Genomic DNA, 25,656 nt, shown 5'->3' on the forward strand with positions numbered 1-25,656 from the left:
TTTATTCCGAAGGGCGCGTGAGCTGTCAGTGGAGGCGAGGTCCGCCGTTAATTAGAAACTTATTTCTTGGCCCGGAGACGCGCGTGCATGACGGGGCCAGGCTCCCTGTTGACAGCTGCATGTATCACGCAGCCCGCATGCGCAGTCGCCGAGCGTGCGCGCGCATCACCGAACTATCAGTGAGGGAAGTTTCACGTGAATGAGAGTTCAACCTCCATGAGGGGCAGTTGGCTCTCGTGACGTCATGTAACCACCGAGATTTGAACGCGTGTTTGTCGTCGACATAAAATATCTTCGTTACATCGACACCTAAGATGTCCGACCGCCATTTAACAGGAGAGGAGCTCTTTTCATTCTGAAAATGGGTCCAACAAACAGCAACAATAATGCGACTTAACTGCTGCGTACAGGCGCACAAAATGCGACATCCTTCACTTAGCACAGAAAATATGAAATCCCACAAAGTGCTTGACTTTGCCCTAGGTACACAACCCTTTGAAGTGCTCCACTAGGTACAGAAACTGCGACATACGGTACAAGAATTGCCTGCCACCCTTACTTTCGCTCACCGCAGACGAGTAGGTAAATCAGTTTGACTTCTGCTGCAGGCAGTAATCGTCCCCCAGCAAGATGGCCGTCATGTCTGGCAGGCAGACGGTTGGTGCGGTTGATGGTGTATTTAGGATGGGTTGATGGCTCTTTTTCCTGTTAGCTTCCTCTGTGCATGCCCGGAAACCACCTGTGTCCCCTCCCTGGTCCTCCCCTCCACACTCACCCTCCTTATCAGCGAGTTTTGACGACTTGGAAGAGAGTGACCAATGTCCGGACAGCGACACTTGCCCGCCATACTGCCTGCTTACTCTCTGTATTCATCAGGGGCCACGAGGGAGCGGAAGGTTAAACAACCTTGTTAGCCCCTGTCTTTTCCTGTTCACTGTCCTTTTTTTCAATCTACCTTCCGCGAACTTGGACATCTGTGTGACGAGTTCGTCAAGAAGATTTTAAGAAAACGGACAGAAAGAAACAGAATAATTTTGTCATCCAAGACTTTTGAATGAAATATCTTGATGCGACTCGAGACAGGGATTGAGATGTCCTGCTAGTTCACCTGCAACATTCAGACCCCGTGTCCTGACTTCATCCTGCAGTTGGCTGACGTCAGATCCTCCCGTGCACTCCTTCAAGAGGACGTGAGTGCGCTGGCACCTGTGAAGATGTGACTAATCAATGGCTGTATTGAGCGTCACATGTTGCCATGAGTTATGGCCCATCGTCCTGTCCTGGCCATTCTCTACTGCGCGTGGCGCTGCGCTCCTGCCGTCCTCATCCCAGCTAATCAATGCTTTTATCTACCGGCTCCTCGGCGGATGTGACTTGTCGCGCACTTAATGTCCGCTCTAAGCTGTTTTCCTTTTGCCGACATTCCTTTCATTATCCACTTCTGTTCTGTTTTATAGAATCTGGTAGCTATAGCTAACTCGTGGTGTGTATTGGAGAATCAGGAGGCTGCAGCTAACTTTTAGTGTGTGCTGGACAATTGGTAGCTGTAGCTCCTTGTAGTGTCTGCTGGACAATTGGTAGCTATAGCTAACTTGTAGTAGTGTTGGAGAACTGGTAGCTATAGCTAACTCGTGGTGTGTATTGAGAATCAGGAGGCTGCAGCTAACTTTTAGTGTGTGTTGGACAGTTGGTAGCTGTAGCTTCCTTGTATTGTCTGCTGGACAATTGGTAGCTATAGCTAACTTGTAGTCTGCTGGAGAATTGGTAGCTATAGCTAACTAGTGTGTGTTAGAAATTTAGCAGCTATATCTCGCTTCCGGCGAGTGATGAAAGGCTAGTGTAGCTGTGGACGAAAGCAAAGGTATCCGTGAGGACTGGTTGGCAGGGAGATAAGAGAGAAAGAGAGGGTGAGAATGAGGTGAAAAGGAGATTGAGGAAAGTAGAGTGGTCTAAACAGCCAATCACTACACACAGCCAACATCTGTGCTCCTACAATCTTTTCCTTCGATACCTTTCTTGTGACTGTCGTCATTCAACGGAACAGTAACGATGAAAGTCAACTTCTGAAGCATCCTACAATAATAGCTTCATCCCTCAAATCGTCCTGTGTTCCTTCACATGTTCTCTTTCTCTCTGTCTTTATGTTTTTCTCTCGCACTATCTCTTCCCACATTTAAAGTGCGTTCGGCATTTATTTAACCTAAATGTCTTCTTACTTAATCAGCTTGTATCTAAAATGTTCTTTAAATACCCTTTGCACTTAACTGTCAGTTCTCTTGGAAGACATCAATTCTAATGTAATTCTAACGATTTTCCTCTTTTAGTCTATCAACAGAAGGAAAAGTGACATGTTCCATTTATATGTGTACATGTACATATAGATGTGTGTATACTTTGTACTGAGCTTAGGGGAGGTGTGTCCTTTGTCTTGTTTTAAATTGGTAGATTACAGGTGGATGATTTGTGATTGTACTCTTCCTCAGGCCTACTCAGCAAAGAACTGCCCTTTCTCTTTCTGTCTGTCTCTCTATGGATGTCTGTCGTGTGCACCCTGCAGTTCTGTCGACAGATTGTCACGAGTGTCGCAGGAGTGTCGCTTGGATTGTTCAGTTGTTAGAAAATCCATACAAAATAATTTCACTGATTGCAATCATTTACTTCTCCGTGATTACAACTGTTCTTTCACGTCACAGGATGAGTAAACTGCAATATCTTTCTCTCCTTCCCATCGACCCGAGCATGCGCAAAGAAACACTGCAACTGTCCTCCTCCGCCCCAGCGGTACAGCGGTGCGGCAAGCGGCGGCGGCGGCAAACACAGCGGCAGCGACATTCTCGACAATAGATTGCATTGATTGTAGTAGTAGTTGTGGATCCATTGAGAGAAGAAAAGAGCTTTCCCTTAAGGGCACATCCATACATCCACACATACCCTCACACACACATTCTCTCCTCTCTCTCTCTATTGAGCTTGCAAATGTCAGGACTGCTGCTCTCCCATCATTTTGTCGATCCATATCTTACCGGCTGACCCCAAAGATGTCTTTGCCTGTCACGTGACTCTCTTCATCTCGACCACAGTGACTACTTATGTCCATCGTATGTCTCTGTCAAAGTTATCTTCTGTCTGATTTCGAAAGTAGATTGTTTTTGCCACGTTTCTGTCTCGCAGTGTCACGAGTCTGTCATGTGCCAGATGAGGAGACTGGCAACCTTCTTGGGAAAATCGTTATGTCGTGAGGAGTTAACAGGTACCCAGGGTATTCAAATGTCCTCAGGTAGCAAACTATTGGTTGGTCTTCTTACACGACCTTTGTGCCCGCACCAAATGTCTACCTGTACTAGCACCAGGTGTGCCACGGGGCTGGACATTGACCTTTGGCAGCAATTAAGATATCTGAGTAAATTTAAGATTCACCAGGATTTACTTACATGCAAGACTGGGTTCACAGGACACATTAGCTGGACTTATTTTAGATTATTTTAGCTTTTTCCATCTGAGTTTTTTTGAATTTTAATTTTAATTTTCAATCTCTATATCTGTCACCTCGTTTGACAAATATTCAGATTTTGCCATTAATTTATAAAGAAAGCAGTTAAAATGTCTAATTACTGTTGGTGTTATTCCACTCAAAGTAACCGACACCTTATAAGAACTTCTTAAGAGCATCACTGCTCTTTGTAGTCATTCCTGACTCGGGGATCGATCTCTAGGAGCTGAAGACTTCATTAAAGCGAATGAATGTGGTTGGGAAGAACATCATTTCCACTACAACGACCTGATCCGAAGTATTATCTGAAGAGGATCCGAGCTGCTTCAATGCTGTCTGTAACAACGACAAATTCCCTGCCCGAGGCAAACACTACCAACTGTAGCACCATCTTTTTTTCTTCTTTTTTAAACTTCACTGGTCGACTCGTTGCTGAAGTTCTTGACAGGCTTTTCTCTGTCGGGTTACCTGGACTCGGGGTGGGAGCAATGCGCTGTTGTAAGAATGGGGTGGATTATGCAAGATCAATACGGAGAGCGGACAGGAGGAATGGAAATGGTAATTCTACGTGTGTGTGTGTGTGCGTGTGCGAAGGAGATACAGAAAATAAAAATACATGAAAGAGAGATAGAAAAATGAATTATTGATGGATATAAAATTGTTATAGGTGAATAGATAGAATTATGGACGGATGGATGTATAGAATTATGGACAGACAGTAAGAATTATGAATGGATGGACAAATCATGGACAGAATTATGAATGGATGGACAGAACCATGAATGGATGGATACAATTATGGAGAGAAACAATTTACAGAATCATGGATATGTGTCTTTGTCAGAGTGTGCTAGGCGAGATATCCGTTTTATGACTTCTTCTATGAAAGTAAGATGTTGATCGTTTAATGGAGGAAGGATGGCGATGATCGTAAAACTAGGAGACTTGCCAGGAGGACGAGCACAAACGTCTTGTTAAAAATGGCGGCCAGAGTTGAGTGAGAGAGCAGACGACCTTCCACTGGAGAAGACGCAAGGAAGCCCTGGACGGTCGTCTCCCCCTCCTATTGATTTCCACATCTTTACACCTGACACTTTTTATGTCACGTGCTGCTGCTGACGCCCTGTGTCTGCGCGCCATCTATCTGTCCTGCTTTATGTGAACATCCGGGTCGTTTTTCTAATTGCCGCTACACGTGTTGACGTGTGCATGCCTTGATGTCTATAGTTAAGTCAACTTAACCTCCGCGCACACGACGACAGCACGTTTCAGCAGAGGACTGTCGCGTGCACTTCCAACCGACGGTTGGACTCGGTTGATCAGTTGACAGGCGGGTTAGAGAGCAGCTGGCATCAACCCCGGATTATTTGGATTTTGTTACTTTACAGGCAGCTGCTTTTGATTTTTTCTCACTCATCCTTCAATCAGATGCAAGATTAAAAACTCTCCTTTCTTCTGTCTTCTATTCCTCGCCCTCCCCCTGTCGTCCGGTGACGCTTGCGGTTAGAATATCTGAAAGTTGGTTGTTGCTGGGTTCAACCCTCGTCTCGGGCTCGCTATTCTTTCTCTGCATGTGACATTTGTTTACAGGACTGACTGCACTATAGACTTTGTCGCTGGCTTGGCTTTAAACACCAACACCCTCTCCCCTGATTTCTTCATCTCGGCCCCTAATCATCAAGCTTTGCCAACCTTGACCTTCCTTCCCCTTAAAACCCACTTTCCAGTCCAAGTCTTCCACGCTCTTTCACTCACAACCACTCGTTGATTTTCATTTCATTACACAACTTAGTGCGTCAGATTTATGAGGCTTCTACGATCATAACCGCCGGTCGTAACGGGCTCGTTCGCGGTTTGAAGGTCTGACATTAAGTAGCGTACAGGTAAGCGCACAAACAGCACAGGTGAGCAACACAGCATCTTAGGTGAGCACAACAACACAGGTGAGCAACACAGCATCTTAGGTGAGCACAACAACACAGGTGAGCAAAATACAACAACACAGCTTCGAAACCCAACCCTAGACTCGGCCAAACAACGAACATTAACGAAAGAAGCTGGTCGCAGTTGACCGACCATTACCTAGTGTCAGTGCACCGTGCAGATGACCGTCCCCACGCACCACGTGACACATACTCTGACCTCGAGAATCATGGGAAAAGAAGTGATCTCCATTGGAAAATGCTGTCGTTCTCTCTCGCTGCTCGTGTTTTATTTAGCAAGACATGAATAGCCGTGAAAAAAAAGCGGAATGCCCTTCATGTTCGTCTATTTCTTCTTGCATGATCCTCCCCGATGTCGGTCACACTCCTCCGGTGTGCGCGCGCGCCCAGTGCTGGCCTCCTCTGTCGTCAGGGGCAACTAGTTTGCTCAGCGTTTAGTTTGGTTGCCATGGAGATCGCGGACTCTGCACAAACTTTTGTTCACGCCACCGTATGACCTTTCGCTGCCAGTGTGCCGCTAAATCCCCGCTCCAGCCCAGCCGACCAGCCACGCGACCAGCCAGCGTGCAGCAAAGTTCCTTCCCTTGAATGTCATGTCACCGTAATAGTTGCAAGCTTCACAGTCTGACAGGTAAAAACATTTGCTGGCGTTCGCTGGAGAGTGACTGTTATCGCTTGGGTGGAGTCAGTCTTGACATTATCGATACCCCGGGTGCCGTATACACACTTTAGTGACTGTTAGAGGGCGAGGGGGAGAGGGGGGTATTCTCCTGCCACTAAACATTTTGTATATCAGAAGAACTTACAAAAAATATCACTATCCATGCGTTAAAATGTTTGCTACATCTATGCCAAGGGTTGCAGTTAAACGGTTAGCCAACATATATCGTTCACAATAGATGTTATGTTATCAACATTAGTTAAGTATCATCAAGATCTGCTATTCATAAATGATGAAGACCAGTTGATTGTTGAATTATTTTTTCTGCTTCCCTTCTAAAAACATTCTGCAGACTTACCTTTGTGCATCAAAAACAACAACAACAATAATAATAATATGATGATGATGATGATGATGATGATGATGATGATGATGATGATGATGATGATGATGATGATGATGATCCATTCTATAACTGGAACAGTGGTGTGGATAGGGACATTGCAGCCTGGATTACAGTTTTTCAAATAAATCGAGCAAGCTGGCTACATATCTTTCATCCAACCACAAACCCATGATCTTACTTGTTGTCACTCTCGTCCACGTGACCTCTGTGCAGGTCATCATACTTGCTTGTCATCGTGACCAGAGTGACCGTGACTACTGCTACAGGATGCATTCGGATCACAAATCAACACAACATTAGTTTTTTTCTCACATCATTTCTCGTCATTGCTGTTATCTGGCTGTTCACACCCTGGTAGAGAACTAGATCATCACAGTTCTGGGCCGATATAACTTCAAGTAACGGTGCTTTGTTTTGTTTGTTTTTTCCCAAGTACACTCACAGAAAGCCGTGTCTGCTTTTATGATTTTATCAGGCCATAACACTGCGTGAACCGATTCAACCTACAAGAAATGATAAAGTGCTGGAAACCGATCTCACCCATTAAGCGATAAAATTCATGAAGTAGACCCTATAAACCGAAATGGTCTATAAAGTTATAAACACCATCAGTTCATGTAAGCTTTGGGAACAGCGAAATAACCCATAAAGCTTTTAACACGACTTCTATTAAACAGCAAGACTTTTATAATCGCCTTTTCCATTCATATGTTGCCTGGGAATTCACCCATCTGTGTTTCTTTTGATGTTTCTGCGGCTTCAGACAGAGAGACACATGTCTACATCTCAACAGGGTCGTACGAGGACTTCTTTATGCTCTGAAATTTATTGTAATTTTTGCACACGTCAAAGACCAGGTGAGTATTCATGCAGCCCAGACTGGAAACCTCCATAACCTGGATCCTCCCGGTCCCCCCGCCACAGTCTGATCCCCCGTCCATCCTCAGTCTCGCCGATATCCGCATCCGATGTAGGCGGCGGAAGCTATTGAGTTCGGTATCTGGTCATCATCTCCAAACAGTAATCACCCGAAATTACATTACAGGCATCTCACAGCAGATTGCAATAACAACAACAACAACAACAACAACAAAATGTGCAGGCGCCAGGGCTAGGCCAGGTAATCACCCTGGCCTTCCGATTAACATGGCGCGCGCTTCGGTTACCATGGCAGGCGCGCGAAGAGCTCCCAGAATAGGTCAGTGCTTCGGACCTGTGGAAATTATGTTCTCAGCACTTTGCCGAGTTTATTCCGGGAACAAGCATGTTTGTACAGGATGTGGCAGAGCTATTTTGATGGCCTTCGTGTTGCAGCTGACTTGTGAAAATTGCTGCTGGGCAGTGAGGTGCGTGCCCTGTGGGTATAAATGTGTTTGTGTGTGTGTGGAGTAGGATGTGTGCGTGCGTGATTGTATATGAGTGGCATCCCATAACCCTGAATGCAAACTGCGTTTAAGGACATCGTTGTTATGTAGGTCTGTGTCTCTCTCTGTTTTGTCTCTGTGTGTATGTGTGTATGTGTGTCTGTCTGTGTGTCTGTCTGTGTCTGTGCGTGCATCTGTTTGTCTGCCCGGCTGTGTTATGATGTGCTGAAGTTCGACCTTTCCATTAAGTGTGGTTGTCGTGCCTCGGTGGTATTGACTGCTACAACAGTTATAAGCCAGATATTCTGCTGCGAATTACAATCTGCCAATAACCATGTGCAGCCTGGCACAGTGATCAACGGCTTGTCATCCGGGCTCTGAGGTTGCAAGGTCCTGCGTTCACATGTCATCTCCGAGACTGATCAAGCAGGACACCAACCCTGGTGTCCAATCACGACAACACACACGCCCACAGTCCCAGTGTTTTCCGAGATTTTGTTTTTTATTTGTTTGGGTTTTTTTGGCACTGACTTGGCCGACAGACATGTGTACGGATGCAAGCGAGGTGGAAATATATATACTTGACTTGTGAGGTGTAGTAAACATATCATTCTTTCCATAAAAGCATAGAGTATCATGACAAGCTTACTCTGTCTCCTCCGCTCTCACTCTCTCCCACAGCCCTCTGGGATTTGCTGAATGACAAGCCAAGCCACTGATGACTGTTGTCCGGCCACCAGTTCTTTTGTCTGCCTCCTTGTAGCATCCCTTGCATTGTATTTACTCCCAAATCACATTGCAGAGAATGTAAACATCGTTTGTTTTGTATACAAGTTCTAATAAGTCTTTTCATGAAGTGCTGAATACAAGATCTTTGTACTAACACATTTGTAACTGGTAGTTCATACAAACAAGCCTACAAAAAAAGGCAAAGATTCACATTAAAACCTAAATAATGTACTGTCAGTTTTTGCTTTCAATGTCTGTAGGCAAAATGTATGTGCCAAAAAAGTGCTCCAAAAACAAGGAGCACCACACGGCCCCTGTTCCGATGTCGAGATACCATGCTAGAACACAACCAAGCCAGCGGGTGGTCTCAGTTGGGGACGAAATCTCTTCTTGTCTCCCTGTGGACAACTCAGTCGCTGGCATTTGAAAAGGTCACCTCAAAGACCCATCAGTTCATTTTTTCTCGATGTAAAGAGCAGACAAAGTCCTCTTGCCTGACTTTCCGACTTTTAAGTCGCAGATCCCATGAGGTAGTGACAAAGAAAATACATCGCCTAGAAGTGTCGCCTTTGGACATCCACAGTTTTTGAGTTATTCATCACAGGTGACTGACTGCACTAACAAGTAAAAAGTTCGCGAATCAACCATCTTTGTAGATCCATACCGCCTGTGATGTCTTCTAGAATTTTCTTCCACATCCCACAGTGCACTAGCCCTGGCTATAAAACAGTCTGCATTCAATCATTTGAGTTTACAAGAAAAAAATTAACTGAAACTATAAATAGAGTTGGGGAAAAAGACGAAAGGATCGCAAAATCAAAGGAAGAATGGAACAAAAAATAAAATCGTATGAATGCAAAACGTTCAAGAGTCACGTGGCATGTTTTACGACATCAATACAGGAACATTTGTCAGTTTGTGAAACCTGTACAACGTGTCAGAGTCCTCTCCCTAGTCCACTGTGTGCTACCCTCCACGCCCATGGCATTAATACCGGGAGGATGAAGAAAATAGGAATTAATCACAGCGAGGACCGTGAGTCAGGACAGTCCCTTTTGTCCCCGTCACGAACAGCGAGGCTTATGGTCCTTTATGAAGGTAGATGCGAGATATATCTGGAACAGACTGCTGGCCAGGTAAGCCTATTACTCGGGGACCTCGTTATGAATGTCCATGATGCTATTACTGTGACATCGGCGTGCTGGCCCCCACCCAGAACCACCCGACCCTGAGTGACGCCCAGTTGGTGTTGTCCAGTCAGAATCCACCCATGTCCATCCTCCCTCTCTGATAAACACTCATCCACAAGCACTCAAATATTATCACCCACAGTAAACCTATAAAATCGTGTTTATTTTGTTTAAGAAGATGATCATTTGGCAGGCAGAAAAAACGGAAACAAGATTTATTGACTGTTACAAGCAAGAGTAGCATCAACAACAATTTGGCCTGTCAATAAAAAAATGTGTATGTTTGTTGTCTCCCTTTTTTCTCACTTTCACACACACATTGATGGTTAAATACGTATTCATTCTTCCTAGTCATTCTTCTTTCTTCTTTGCTCCTTTCTGTCGTCTTTCTTTCTTCTTCATGTCACATAACCACATCCTTTTGAAGCTCTACATCTTTCAACTCTGATTCTATTTTTAGTAGTTTTAGAGGATTGCGCCTGCTCAATTTTCTGCCCGTCTGTCAGATGCACGTGCAGCCTATGGAGCACTCCTCCCACCACCACCTCTGCCCCTTCCCATTGCCCGCACTGGTGAAATGTTTCTGAAAGAAGAAACTGTAGATGACGACCCCCGGGCACTCACCAGGCCTCCACGTCAAGTCATCAAGGGAGCTAACTACGGCCTTCAAAGCCTTGTTCGTCTGCTCGTTACCTAGCGGCTGGAGTTCCGATAGCTGTCTTCAGGATTCCTCCGCACCGGACTCTTTTTTTTTTCAAATGACCGAATCACCTCCGACAGACCTGAGAACTCTCGCGGTGGGTGCGGGGTGAGGGATTCTGGGGGGACCTCTACATGTAATGAAGAAGACATTGAAGAAGGTGGTCAGGTCGGGTTCGAGGGACGCCGGGGGTCGTGGGATCAATAGCGTGAAAACACAGCCCAGTGAACAGAATGAAATAACGAGGCAGGAGAAATCAGGCCATTGAGAGATGGAGAGAAGAATATTCACACTGACCCCTCCCTCTTTTCCCTAGACTGCCATCAGGGAGGATTTGGGAAAATGATTCCAAGACACCCAGTGTGTGTGAGAGAGAGAAAGAAGGGGGTTGGTTGATAGACAGGACGGGTGGGAGTGAGTGCCAGAGATGAACCTGCAGGATGTCCATGCAGTGCCTCCCTAACCTCTGACCCTTAGCCCCGCGCTAATCTGTAATGAAGAGTTTATAGTTCTACCCACCTGCCGCCGCCTCCCCGTCTGACTTTCGCTCGGAACATCTGTCATTCTGTTTGTCAGTGTTGTTGTGCTTTATTGCTTGCTTCTCTGTCGCTTTTTCATTGTCCAGCATCCTTTTATTCTCTGTGTGTGTCCTTTCGCTTCTTTTGATCCTCGCCTCACGCTTCATGGAATAAATCCTTTCTCGACCGAACACGCTCTGTCAACATACTGCCAACACAATTTGACATGCAGTACGAACACATTTGTCAAACATTCACATATTCTGCAATGCATGTTCGGTAAAAGATCATTCTTAACCAGGCAAATGTCGTCAACCGCAAAGCTCAAAGGTCACAGGAACCCAACGGTTGTGGGGTGAACGTTCGGAACATTGAGCAACATGCTGAGCTCATTTGAAACTTGTTCGCCAATACATCTGTAACGGTCTTTCGTAGGTAGGACACTGCGACACATGGTTAAGAACGGCTTTAAGAAGACCCTTTAACACCTGAGCACTTCATCTTCACTTTGTTTTATGCTTTTTTTCCTTCCATATCTTCATCCGACCATTCCACATTCCACCCTTTTTTTCTTTTATCGCATTCTCCTCTTCTCCTGGCAGCTCCGTGATAACAAAGAACAATAACTGTGTTTAACAGTTTCCTTTTATTTTGTTTTCCACAAATGTCGCCCGCCGCAGGGAGCCGGAGACTGGAGGGGTGGGGCAGGGGAGAGTCAAAGTAATCAGCTAATGCCATTACAAGTCGTGCTTGTAGAAGTGGATGGTTCTGCCCGCCCGCTACATGTTCTGTGTAATTTATTATTTTCCTCTCATGTTCCGCTAATGTAAGGGGCATAACGCACCTGCAAAATTGCCGCTCCTGCACAAAAGTGCAGAAATATCTGCTTTCTCGTCAGCCCCCTGTAACACAGCAAATTCAGGGCTGGAGGAAAGGAGCGGGGTCTTCCCCACCATCGTCTTTCATCTGGGGAGGAAACACGAGTTTGATTTCTGGGAGCAGGGAAACTCAGCTGCTGCCTGCGGGTGGTGGGCGAGGGGGGGACTCTGGAACTGCTTGAGCGGAAGTCGGGGGCGTGCAGTCATGTGACGCTTGATGGCGCCCTCTGTCGGGGCGTGTGACGTAAACGCCTACACGTCACGCTGGTGCAGCGATGAGTTGTCGCTGTTTGTAGTGGGGCTACATCTGGGATCGACTGAAGTTCGGTAGTTGAGGTCTGTGCTGAGAACAGCTTCCATCCTTGCTTAGCAAGCAGCTGCTCTTCAGGGATCGGTACCCGACAGAAGAGGGGTACTTGCGGTGGACCACGTTCATTGCCCTCTATGAACTCTAGGAGACCGTTTACCTACTTTTGTTCTGTACGTCACGCAGTGAGAGGCCAAAGTTCAGTACGAGACACTAGTCCACTAACTTCCATGATCTGCTCACTAATGTCTTGCACGTCCTCTGTCTACCTTTTCCCGCCCAGATTTTTTCCCTCATTTTTTCCCACACAGGAATGATGGTTGAGGCGTAGCACGTTCAAATGCCATCCACACGCTTGGGATAATATGATCTGCAGGTTATCGGTTTCCTTTTGTAACCGTCAGCTCTTGACTTTTGTAGTCTCATCGACACAGTCACGTCTGGCATTTTGGGACCAGCGAGCTAGAACCTGATATTGACCAATCAAGGGAGCAGAGACAATTAGTTTGTCCAATCAGCAGCGTAGTATTTTCTATGAAGGTGTGTGTAAAGAAACCAAAAACTGTTTTATCGCTTTTACAATCTCTCGGATCCAGTGCAGTTGTGATATTAATGTAAACTACCACCAGCGCTCCGCCATATCGAAACAGCGCCTACATGTTGTCAGAAGTCCTACTCACACTTACTCAGCACATATACAACATATGTACACAATGAAAGAACGACTACAACTGAGTACACCTTAACACCACTCATATACAAACAATAAAGGACCGACTACAACTCACTACACATGGTACTAGAGATAAACATACATGAAAATTGTGTAAATGTAAGACAAATATGAGTTTATAATGTAAGAAATGACGGTCTTTTGGTGATTTTCAGAGACTTAAAACTTCTCACCTTTTTCAAGTTTGGAAATGAAATGAAATTTTCAAATGGCTTTTTCTCGGCGATCGAATGGGCGATCATTATGTTTAAAGGTTATTTAGAGGTGTATATAACAGGTATATGATGTGGTTAAAGGTTCTGTAAAGGCGCCTGTAGCACACCTGTGACAACATACTGCGTCAGCAGCGGCCAACATCCCAACACGTGGCGTATGTGCACTGTGGATGGTGAACCTGAAGCAGTCAGGTAATATGATATCAAAAATAAAATTGAAGGTAGGGAGTGGCAGTTTGGAGATTTGAATTTGGAGAATATCTGCCTTCTGTTGTTGTGCACTGATTCCGGACGGCTTCGCTGGTGGCAACCGATAAACAATCAACTGATGTTGTTGTACATATACGGCAACTCATCTTTTCTACCTTCAGTTATCCTCGCCAAAAGCTCGTCACCTTTAACCCTTTGTTTACTGTGTGGTTTGAACGCCAGAGGTCGTGATAACTGCTCATTCTCCTGTCTCTCTCTCTCACAAGGACTTTCTCTTCACTCTTGCGTATTTTATCAACGCGGGAACTCTGAAAATGGTTTTTCAACATTCTTATCAATCTAGGCTGTCGTTGGTGAAAACAAAACTCGTGATTGCGAAGATTGGAAAGACTGGCAAAATACCTGCTTGGTGGAAGGCTAGAAACAAGACGGTGACGAGGTAGAAGTGGATTGTTTCTATAATAAATATGTGAAATCTCTGATGTGTGTGTGACTATCTACTGTGAATGTTTGACTAAGTAAACTATCGAGTGTTGTGTGAACTCACAGCTCTCTGAACGGTCATTGCACTGTTGCACCTGTGCGTGCACACCTGTCCCAGCTTACCGGACAGACCCCAGTGTTATCTTTGCTGGAGAAGATTGTCCTCATCTCTGCCGTTCGATTCGAAATGGCACAAAGTCTTAGTGGGCCACAAGTCACGTGACTTGCCACTGCGCATGCTCCTTAACCGTTTTGCCACGTTCAAATTCTTTTATCATCTGACAGCCTCATCCGTCATGTAAGGAAAAGTAACTGCATAACAAGTTTGGTAACTCGCTTTTGCTTGTGGCAGCTACAACAGCGACTGATGTCAACCCACGAGAGAAGACTGCAGGACCAGTTGCACAACACATTTCTCGTTTTCAACACTTTTGTTCCTGATTATTAGATAAAAGCCGTTTTATAGAAACGCTGTGCAGAACATAATTTTATGATTTGTTAAGCTAAAATTGTTTAAATAAAACTGTTATTCAGACTTTTATTCGCATACAGTGGGGGTTAAAATGCTTGTGCAACGCATTTAAATGGCAGAGAAGCGAATTTTTAAATTTTAAATTTGCTTCTTTGGAACTGTTTTAAAAATATGCCTCAAGACTCCTGTAGACCAAAAGTGTTTCAATTCACAGCAAGTGTTCCAGAAAACTGTTACCAAAATAGCAGACACTACCACGTGACTGAATGAGCTTTAGAGTCTTGAAATATTTGCTGAAAGGGACACACGGTGATCCTAATTTATGTATGTGTGTATGTATGTGAATGTGTTTATATTTGTAACATGTGCGTGAATGTCTTCACATCTGTAACATGTGAGTGAATGTATTCACATCTGTAACATGTGTCCTTATTGCGACACATTAGGGCAGATTTTAACACTCAAAAACAAATTAAGGCCTGTAAATAAAATGTGAAGTTTAGTAACAGAAAAGTGTGCCGACATTTTAGCCTAGTGTGCAGAGGTGACTGGCGTTTGGCTGTTAGATATAACCTACGACATTTCACGTAATCTCGTGAGAATTACTGAGGTCGTGATCTTTCTGGTCGCCATTTGTTATCCATCTGCTCCCATCCCCCTGTCCTACCATGACAGCCTTACAGTTAAAGTTCACGAAATGCGAAAAAGCTGAACCAGACTGTAGTGCTAAGTCCCGTGATAGAGTTTTTTTTTCAAGCAGGATAATTTTTTTTTTTTTTTAGGTACTACTGCTGATGATGTTATCAAATTCACAGCATGCACACTCGTGCATGGATAAACGAACTTTGACCCTCGACTGTCAGTCCTCCAGGAGGCTGTTCACTGCTAGTATCCCGCCGTTCTCTGCTGTAAACCACAAAACCTCGTTGCGTAGTATTTACAAGACTGATGTTCACTTTAATATTTTATTAACTTCGGGTCATAGCCTAATGGAAAATATTTATGGAAAGCGAAAGGCAGGTGACTCCAGATGGGAACAAAAGGGAAAAACACGTCTGGCAAAACAGACACCGCAATTTTGGAGAACAAACAAATAAAAGACAAAGAAAATAAATAAATAATGTCCACCGAAGAGAGCACGAGTCGTCATGTCGAAAATGATCTGGCCTGGAAACTGTAGCCGCAGCAGGGAGAAAGAAAGAAAAAAAAAAACATAAGCTTCTCCATCAATGAAATCTGCCCCGGCTTTGCGCATGCGTCGTGGAGAGGTCAGTGGGTAGCGCGCTAGTCATGGCGTGAGGACGCTGCGGCGGCGGCTGGCACACAAGGGCAGATCAATGCTGCCAGTGTCCGTGAGAGTTGCTTCCCCTGAACGTCGCTAGAGCCTGTCAGCCACATGCTTGCGGTCTGAGGACGAGAGGCTTGCGGCTCGGGGTGGGGGCCGCGTGGACTTGCAAATTACGGCGACCACCGGAACACAGGCGGATATAATGGAATGCTGAAGATTTCACAAAATCCCATTTTGCTTCACTTTTATTTTTACTTGGCTAGGAAACATTGGGCTGGCTGTGACAGGGAGTGACACCGCGTTGAATGTGCACTGTCGCACGTAAAATGCATTCGCGTCTATTCATCTGGTTTCTTGTTATTCTGCTTCGTAGCCTTCTACTTCTTTTTCTGCATCATCATCATCATCATCATCTTTTATCGTCGTTTCATCATCGTAATCGTATTTATCGCCTTTGTCTTCTTTTAAACATTTGCTGTCAATTTTGAGTCGTTTGGCGCCGTGTAGTGTTGGCAGTGTTGTTGCTGTGATGGTGGTGGTGGTTTGTCAAAGCAAAAAATGTTCTGACATGAGGCCAACTCAAATACTATTTTGCCCTCATTGTGAAGAAAGCCCAGGGCCAACGAATTTTTCAGCTATAAGATCAACGACTTGTTTGTCCCGGTGTCATCTCTTCCTGTCTTCAGCGAGCAACCGTATTGTCGAAAACCAGTTAGCAGCAGATGTAACTAGCAGCGAGCAACTGCCTCGGATTTCATATCTTTTTTCTTTTTTAAAGACGAGATTAAACATGGCCAATGGTCACACCTCCTCTGTCTCACCTTCCTTTTAATCAGAATTCAAAGAAGACTAGCGAACGTTTGACCTTCCTGCTGTTATTAATATACACACTAATGTTCTTTGATGTACACGATGTTAAGAAAATATCACCAATTTTTCTAATGCAGGCCATGAATCATGCTCTTAATGATCTTGGGTGTCAATACCTCTGGGTTATGGGCCGCGATGCATGCAGGATGTGCACGTGCGTTTAGTACATAAATAGTTTAATTGAAGTCACTAGCCTAAGATGACGAGGTGAAAGCGATAGTTTAAAATTACCTTAAGATGATTAAATCTTGATTTTTAGTTATTCTGAATTTTTTTTTTCTTCCGGTATATGCCAGAAATTACATCTCTACATGTTTATTTTTCAATTGTTTCTCAGCGTTAATGTTGTTGTCTAACAATGAGTGATACATTTTGGTTTTTTTTTCTATATATTTACAGGATTTCTTGAGGCACAGCAATGCATCACCAACACTGCGATCGAGTTTCTTTATTTCTTGCCCAGTTGACCGAACCATGGTCAGCACATAATCAAGGTAAAGTTATGCGAATGGATCACCAGAGCTTACGTGTCTGTTTGTCAGTCTGTCCTACATTCTTTGTCCTTCATTCGTTCTCTTGTTCACTCTTCTCCTTGTCTAACCTCTGCCCTCTCGTTTTCTCAGTAATCAAACCTGGCTAAAGATTGTGGCGAGTATGTTGTAGTTAACTTTCGTGTACCAACACACTGAGAGAGAAAGAAGACAAATTTGTTTGCGAGAGTTAAGAAGTTAATAGAAGATAGGAGCGGTTACGAGCTGGGGCAGATGGAGGGTTGGAGAGTCCAATGTGTGACGCAAAATAGGCTGTTATTGACTGGCTAAGGACTTTTTTTCACTGGAAATGTCGGAGACCCTTGGTAATTTTATACATAATCTAACGCAATCTGAAGGTAGCCCGGATCTTTACGGCCCTAAATCAGAGAGTAAAAACGCAAGCAAAGACAAAGTTAAGACGAGGCTGAACAAGCCAGCTGCCGTTGCCTGCAGAGGGTGGCAACAGATGGGAGGATTTACTGCAGCTTCAACAAGACCTCGGTCAGTCAGGGGGAGCTAATTTAGCAACGGAATGAAGCGGGATGTGCTGGCGGTGTACGAGCGAGACACTCTAATAGCAGACGCTGCATGTCATCCAACTTCTTTAGCAGCTCCAGCATCTGGCACCAACATGCCTGTGTCCAGGTACCGTTTGAGTCGTTACTGTCACAGACTTCACCATGTTTGTCTGACTGTCTAGGTCTTTGATGAGCCTTTGTATCACCTACCTGTCTCTCTCTCTCTTTCTTCCTCTCCCTCTCTCTCTCTACACTTTCTTCCTCTCTCTCCTCACTCTCCATTCGATGTTTATTTCAGTGAACGTTTAGGCTGTTTAGGAATTTTTCTTTCAAAGACAGATAACCACAGTTTTGAGAATTTGAACAAATAAAACGTATGTGCTCAAACTCAAGAAAATAGTACATCACCGTTAGCAGAATGTTGTGTACATCTTTTTATCTAAGGAAGCTAAGGCCCCAAACCTGTTCTGTACTGAATCATGCAGCTAGTATGTGTGAACACTTTTGGTAATGTCCATGCTTACCTGCCCTTTTCACGCGACAGTCTTCATCAAGTTATCTCCCGCTTACGCTGAGGTTTTTCGTGTTTTTGAGTATCGTCCTCAAAACGTCAGTCAGCAATACACTTGCTGTTATTAGTAAGGTAGTCTGCTAAACATTTAATACACTACAGGTATTATGTGTCACACACACACACAAACACACACACACATATATCTACAAAGCACGCGCGCGTCATGTAGCTTGCCAAGAAAGAATATAGTTCTACCAGGTTGTCCAGCAAAAGACAATAAAAGTAGTTTTCAACCTGCGTGTTGAGCCAAAACAAAATATTAGTGTTACTGCGTAAAAGACCAGTCCGCCTACCAAGAAACATTAGAGCAGTTATGTTTTCAACCACTTCGCCTGCCGCCAGGAAGCGATAGATGGAATAAAGTTTAAATCCCCATGCCCGTCAACAGAGGAGGTATCATGCTTGTAACTAGTTCAATTACTTTGTAGGAGCAATGCCTAAGAGGCAGATGGATGAGCTTTAACGTTCTCAGCGTCCAAAGAACCCAGTGTTCTTGCATCAGATCAGTATTTCAAGAACATTTACAGAAAAAGAAACAGCGAGTTGCACTATTTCCGGTCTTCAAAAAGGAGTCGCCCTGTCAGTCTGATGTTCTCCAGCAAACAAGAAAAATGTCCTCAGCGAGTTATCTCCATTATACTTTGTTGTTTTGTTTGTTGTTTTTTTTGTTGTTGTTTTTTTTGGGTTTGTTGTTTTTTGTTTGTTTGTTTTGTTCTTTTTTTTTTTTGTTTTTGTTTTTGCCGCAAGGTCAGATAATTGCGGTGGACTTAGATACGAGCACGCGTGGTCCCCCCTCCTTATTGGTAGGGCGCCATTCGCGATGGAAAATAGAACGGATTTGCTTTGGGGTTTTTTTTTTTGTTTTTTTTTGTTTTTTTTTTTTTTTGGGGGGGGGCATATTATATTTTCTTTCGCATCACACACACACAAAAATTGTGGACGGGAAGAAACAAAGTAGGGTTATGTTATTGTGTTTTTAACTCCATCTACTAGTCCAGGCGGAGTGCTTCATGCAGCATCCAGTGTGCGAGTTGTGAGAACAGCCCTTTTCATCAAGTCGTTTAAATTTATTTTATGTACACAGACGATGATACTAAGGTCTGTTCTGTGTCAAAAGAAGGTAATTTCCGTCAAGTTGCTTATTGCAGCAATCAAAATACACCAGTCTTTTCACACCGAGGTTTTAGAGACTAATTTCTCCTTTTTAAATTTTTCTTTAACATTTTTTGGCAAAGAAAATATTTGTCTAAGACGATCAGATCATTTTTGCATGCGCTGTTACAGTTTACACAGCCTTCTGGGACAATAACATTCTTGTTTTGAAAACTCGTGGTCGGCTTGAGCACGGTGTGAAGTATCGAGAAGTCCACGCAAGGACGTGTGCACCCGTACTCCGTGCGAGCTGCTTAGCCTTATGTTTGATTGCTCTTCACTGGGTAGTACTTGAAAACTGATGAAGATAGAGTACGACAATATTTGCTAGAGGCACCACTTCATTCTCGATTTTTACTGGAAAAAATGAACGAAAACCTGAAGGGAAAATGCGGTCGAGCCAAAGACTGAAAACCATTAATTTACGCCATCTTTAATTTGCACGGCAGGTAAGAACAGAACACACTGCTGAGATATTTTTCTAGTTAGAGATGCCTACCGGCTGTTCTTACCATAGTGATCGCATAACCCCGGCTTCTAAACATACTGTTTTTTTTTTAAATTGAGGACAAAAAGGAGGAGAAAGACGTCCGGTAATCGAATTGGGGATGTCGGGAAACTAGGCCACCCTCCCCTCCGTAATTGCTGTGTAAATCAATATTTCTTTTTTGTTGTTGTTTTTTTTTCAGTTCTTGGGCATTTGTATACTTTGCTTATTAGCGGTGACATGTGTGAATCAGGGAGAGGGATTTGTGAACCGTAGTACAAACACAGCGCCCGTTAGCTCTACGTGATCCTTGCGTCCTGCAGTGATACAACGTCTTTGCTGACGTGACGCTAACAGCCACAACCCAACTGCTGACGGCTTAGAGGGAGGTGGAGTGCGTTTCTCTGCGCATGCGCACTACAAATGTCTGGTGGTGATGCTTCCAACCTCCTGACTCCTTGAGGACCCGCTGGACGTTTCCGATTCAGAAAGAATCTCGCAACAAAAGCAAGGAGAAATAATATCCAGGGAGACAACCAGTAGGGCAGACGAGGCCGCATCGAATTGCGGGATAACTGGAGGGAAAGGAGAGTCCTCTCCTCACCCCATCTCGACCCTGAATAAGTCAGACGACTTTTGGACAGTCTGTCGTTTTATCAACGGTCGCTCGAGCTGTTGTAGGTGGCATGCTTTCTAAAGCAACATAACTCAGGCGGTCAATTTGCTATACAGATATTCTAGAACAGTCTAAGTGCCTCTAAAATATTAATTCCTTTACTTCTATTTCAAACTACATCCCCTTTTTAAATATTTCTGAGCTGAGTGAACTAATGTCATATTTCAGACCACCTAGGCTGAACGTTTGTTCTGGATTTTAGGTTTATTGTGAAGTCGATATTCATATAAAACACTTCAAATATTTTTAAGAAAGTAAACAGAAAAGTTGAAATGAAAATTGATTATATATGGCTGACAGACATCACAATTTCAATTTTGTTTAGATTGAACTATAATTCTCACATCCTACATGCAAAAGATTGAGTGATAGTTGACGATGGGCAGCTTTTTATTCACTTTAAGCTTGATGAAATGTGGATTCTGAGGTCAAGACTTTCTTCAGATCAGGCGCTCGTCGGACACGTGATGAGTCACGAACTGAAGTCTTATCTGAACGACGATGTGAGCAGTAAAATGTTTCAGGCGACTAGTGGGGCTCAGCAATAGTTTGGTCCAGTTTCCCTCCTGCTCTAATCTTATCAACGTCTTTGTATCGATGTACAATCGTGACGTAAGAGGTTAAGCTCCTTTCTGTGCTTAGCGATTTTTATAGGTTTGTATCTTGAGAAAAGAGATTTAAAGAAATGATGTTTCTCAAATTGCTCTGCCCGGCCCAAAAAAAAAATGTTTGTGCAGTAGCAAATTAAAGCTAAAGGAATGGGATGCAATGAATATTATGGAGAAAATTTATTGAATTAATAATTAAGTGCTCGGTCTTTTGCTACTCGGCAGTTTTTTTTTGTTTTGTTTTTAAGCATGAAACTTCAAACGAACATGATAACAGACACAAATATAAAATTCGCGCGTGCACACACTCTCTCTCTCTCTGTTCAGCGCAACATTGCTGAGAACCCTAATAAATTCCGGAACATCTTGCCTATTTACTAAACCAATAATGTCAATGTATGAATCCTTAAAAGTATGTATTCGGACGAATAGCGAACTCACCGATTTTTTTTTTCAATGCCCTCGGGGCCTCCGACAAGGTTGTCTAGCCAGTCCAACATTATTCTCACTTATTATGAACAAAATAGCTTGATAGAATATCTGCCGATGGTAAACTTGGTGTTCAGCTGTGTCCAGATCTGTTAGAACTGTTTATCATCACGTTTGCTGATGATCTAGTTCTATTATCAAGTTATTATCCAACGAATTGGAATGTCACACTTTCTTTGAAGTGTTCAGATATGTATATGAATATGCGTGGACGTGAATGAGAGCATGTGTATGTGAGAATGTAGAGAAACGAGTATATTGGCAGTAATGGAATAAAGAGTTCGACCTCTCCCTCTCTCTCTCTGTCTGTACTTTATACCAGTAGAAACAAAACTACCATCCTCATACTAACGGGCGAACTGAAGGGTTTCTCCTGAAACACTGACCGTTAGACCTGTCCTGTGTCTGACTCCATGGGAGACTATCTCGATAAAGACCACATTCCGCCCCTGATGAACCTGTTCAAGCTCCGGATTGCAGTTTCCGACTCTGGACGCCCTCTGTGTGATCAGGCCAGCAAAGGTCTCAGTAGCTTTCTTTCTTTCCCTCTCTCTCTCTTTTTCTTTCTTTTCGCCCATCTTTCTTTCAAAAGATCGTTAAACAGACAGGTACCCGCCATAACCAGAAGCAGCTGTAAACACGCTGGAGAGTAATTTAAGAAAACTGTATTTGCGAACAGTCTTCAACCCCAGACCTGTTTCCTCTGCCGGCCTGGCGCGAGGAACGAGACCCAAATATTGACCTCATCGGCAGCACGGAGACTCCATGGGAAGACCTGGAGTTCAGCGAATAGTCAAGTCGACTTCTGGACCGTTGTGACGACTCGCCGACGATTATTTATTGGTCAAACAAAAGAGACAGCCGAGGCATCGTCACATCTCTGGACGAGGAGAGAAAAACTCGACTGCATTCGATGATCTGAGGGTTGGTAGGGGAGGGGGAGAGAGGGGTGGGTTTGGCTGAACCCAGTCTAGAGGGCGCCAGCCTCGTTTCCGATTGTGGTGGTAGCAAGAGTCGGGTGGGTGGCGAGCGTCTCCTGGCGGTAATGAGGATAACCGAGATCCAATTCTGCCCGCCTCGACTGCTGTTTATGACAGACCGGAAGTTCCTCATTGCGCAGATACACGTGATGAAGTCCGGCCAGTAGGACCCTTCCGGTTTGGTGGGGGTGAGGAAGAATGGGAAGCGATTACGTATTCCCATTATCACAAAGTTAACTACCCTCCAAACTCTTAATCGGCTCCTCGATTTTGACAATATAATGACGACCATCGCCTACCATACAATGCCACTCAGTTTATTTTAAAATTTTACATTATTACTTTATTGCTACTTAAAAATGATTTTAACATTTATATAATTGTTCTCAATTACAGAAAAATTTATAAAATATATTTAGTTAAATAACTTTTAAAGTTAAGTGTAAACACTTTGCACCATTACATCAAAGACGTGTTCTGCGCATGTCCCAGTCTTGTTTCTGGCGAAGGAAGGGTGAGGTGTGCGAAAAGCATTGTTTCACCCTCGTCACAGGAGAAATAAAGTGCGCTCTCCAGTGGCGGAGAACTATTTCAGGGTGATCACGTGCCATTTGCAACGTGAGTGTCTTGTGTTTTCTCAAGCGTTGCCTACTATTAATAGACACCTATTAGCAGTCCCAGAATGGCGAGGATAACGATTTATGAAGCAGTGGCGGGTTGTAAAGATTAGGAACTGATAAACGTTTTGGGAGAAAACGGCCGCGAGGAAAACTGATGAAAAGGAAGAAGCTGATGAAGAGGAGGGAGAATGCTGGTCCTTTTTTCAACCCCTCCCCTTCCTCTCACTTTTCCGTTTATTGCTACTCCCCTCCTCGGAATCACGATGCTCTCAGTTCTTGCTACCTGATTGCTCTTTGCGTTTTCTATATTTGTATTTTATTAGGCATCAGTATTGTTGTTCATCCTTCCGTCCTTTGTGTGTTGTTCGTGTCTCGTTCTTGTCTCAAGAGCTAAAAGCACGCTCCTCACCAGCGTGAGTTTGTGCTCAACAAATCATTTAGTAGTAGTAAGAAGGAGCTTATGAAGAGAAGAGGACTGGACAGTGGAACTACCAACATCAACCATCTGCCGATTTCCCTGGATTAATCGTAATCTCTCGGTATTCACACACCCTGATCCAGGTGTCTGTAAGATAAATCGTCTGTCAAAACTTCCCAAAACTTTTTTTTTTCAGAAACTCCTGACTGACCTCTCACTGGCGACCTCCTGCAAATAAACAAGACCTTTTAGTCAGGTTAACCTTTAAAAAGTTCTACCCACGGATGTTAATTATAGAGGAGTAAACAGGGCCTTCGAGTCAGGCCAACTTCTAAAAGGGTTTATCCTCAGGTGCTAATTAAAGGTGAGTAAACAATCCCTTCTGGGTTATGTTTCTTTTTCGGTGGTCTAGCCCCGGGTGCTAATTAAGGATTGAGCACAACAGCGCCCAGTCACGTGACTTTCTGCCAGAAGTTCCAGTCCGTCTGCCCTTTGTCAGTCGGGTGGCCTCATGGCAGTGGGCCCGCCGTCAGAAATAGAAGCAGACTACACCTTGCAGCTAAGATCTGACCCCTCATTTGACCTCCTCAGGTCTGACACTGACGGGGTTGAGGTGATAAGTGGAAATCGTGTTGAGGATATCAACGACCTTTCTTTCTGTAGATAGCCGATACGTCCACGACCACAAGCATCACAGGGAAGATGAGCATGAAACCAAGAAAACGCTTTTTTTAACCCTCTGAGGTAAAACAAAAAACATTGATATCATCAACACAGTTTCAAAAACAAGCGACACTTTATGTGCCAACAAAAAACAAAACTTAAAAAAAAACTGTTTGGGATCGATCCCAAGATGAAATAATCAAAACAGCGTCACGTGCTACAGGGGGTTAAACCATAAACTAGATGGTTATTTACTCCAGACTTTACTTAAGTGATTTGTGGGCGAAGCATTCAGCCTCCCGGTGATATACGCCACCCGAGACATGAAATGTTAACAAGCTGCTTGAGACGAGACAACCGCTCGCTCCGGCTGTGCAGACGATGGCCAAATGTGCAGAAGCCATGAGGTGCCAGTCTTTCAAACAACTGACGACTCAGACGACTTCGACCTATGCGGTCCTTCGTCTCTGCTGCAGACTTCTCTCATCTCTAAATGTTATTGATAGTCAGAAAGTAAATAGAACCTATCTCCTAAATATTTACAGCCAAGGTTCCATACTTTATACAACCCTCTTCTTGTTTCGCTGTTGGTTACAATCTGAAGAAGTTGTTATTTAAAATATTAGTCTGCATTTATGGCCGTTTTCACCTTGCCTTCGACAAAGTCCTTAAAATATTTCAGCAACTGAATAAACAGTTGAGAATACCGTTGCCCAGGCCTCTCGTGCACGTTAGACAGTTTGGTAGACAGAGGGTTAACGTCAGCAGATGTAACATCTTGCAGGCTTGACTCACCCTCGCCGACACTCGTTTACATCTCGGCGGCTACTCAGCCTCTGAACCCGTGTATATGGTGTTGCCAACAACATCCTACGTGCTGTGAAAATACAGGTGTGTTACCTGTACACATCGCTTTGTTCAACTGTAAACCGTCAATGCGTGGACACAATGTCGGACACGTTACGTGGCTCTAGTCCCGTGGCTCACAAGAAATAACTAACAATAAATAAATAAAGGTAACCAGGATCGAAAAATGTTGACTTGTTTACCTGCTGGTGCATGTCAGGTAAGAAGGCTGGAATTAGCCTTGTAGGCGGTTCTTAATTTCAAAGTAATACAACGAGATTAGTGCTAAGAAGGGATTTCTGTATACATTACATATCACCATGTGTGTCATGTGCTGCTAACGGTCGAGCCGCATTGGAACTGTCATAAAATGTCTGCCTCGGACACGCGGGATAATGGCGCATGAACGACGGAAGCAGCCTAAGACAACCTTCATCCCTCACGCTCTCCGTCCATTTGTCACGAGCTAAATTTAGCCTGCGGAATGTCACAAGTTCTACAAACCACTCGGTGGAACAAAACTTGGAGATCGAAGGCCCTCGTTTCTTGTCCGTTCGTGGGCGCACGCAGGCTTGTGTTACAAACGATGTCAAAACAAATGGAAAAATGAAGATAAAAATATGAACGTCTGCACT

General features: G+C 44.1%; 1 protein-coding gene across 3 annotated transcripts in view; it reads left to right on the top strand.

The window, feature by feature from the left end:
• The window catches only part of LOC112560132 (proline-rich protein 36-like), a 67,083-nt gene that overhangs the window by 32,117 nt on the left and 9,310 nt on the right, over positions 1-25,656 (top strand). Inside the window, exon 3 of one of the 3 annotated variants that reach the window (XM_025231722.1) lies at positions 16,857-16,951. Coding sequence is in view for 1 of the 3 variants with exons in the window: in XM_025231724.1 (XP_025087509.1) it covers positions 17,579-17,635 (57 nt within the window). In the remaining 2 variants the exon portion in view is untranslated. Of the gene's footprint in view, positions 1-16,856; positions 16,952-17,199; positions 17,636-25,656 lie in introns of those variants that run through there. The other 2 variants (XM_025231724.1, XM_025231723.1) reach the window with 2 other exon arrangements.

This window comes from Pomacea canaliculata, linkage group LG3 (assembly GCF_003073045.1).
Source record: "Pomacea canaliculata isolate SZHN2017 linkage group LG3, ASM307304v1, whole genome shotgun sequence".
Classification (NCBI taxonomy): Eukaryota; Metazoa; Mollusca; class Gastropoda; order Architaenioglossa; family Ampullariidae; genus Pomacea; species Pomacea canaliculata.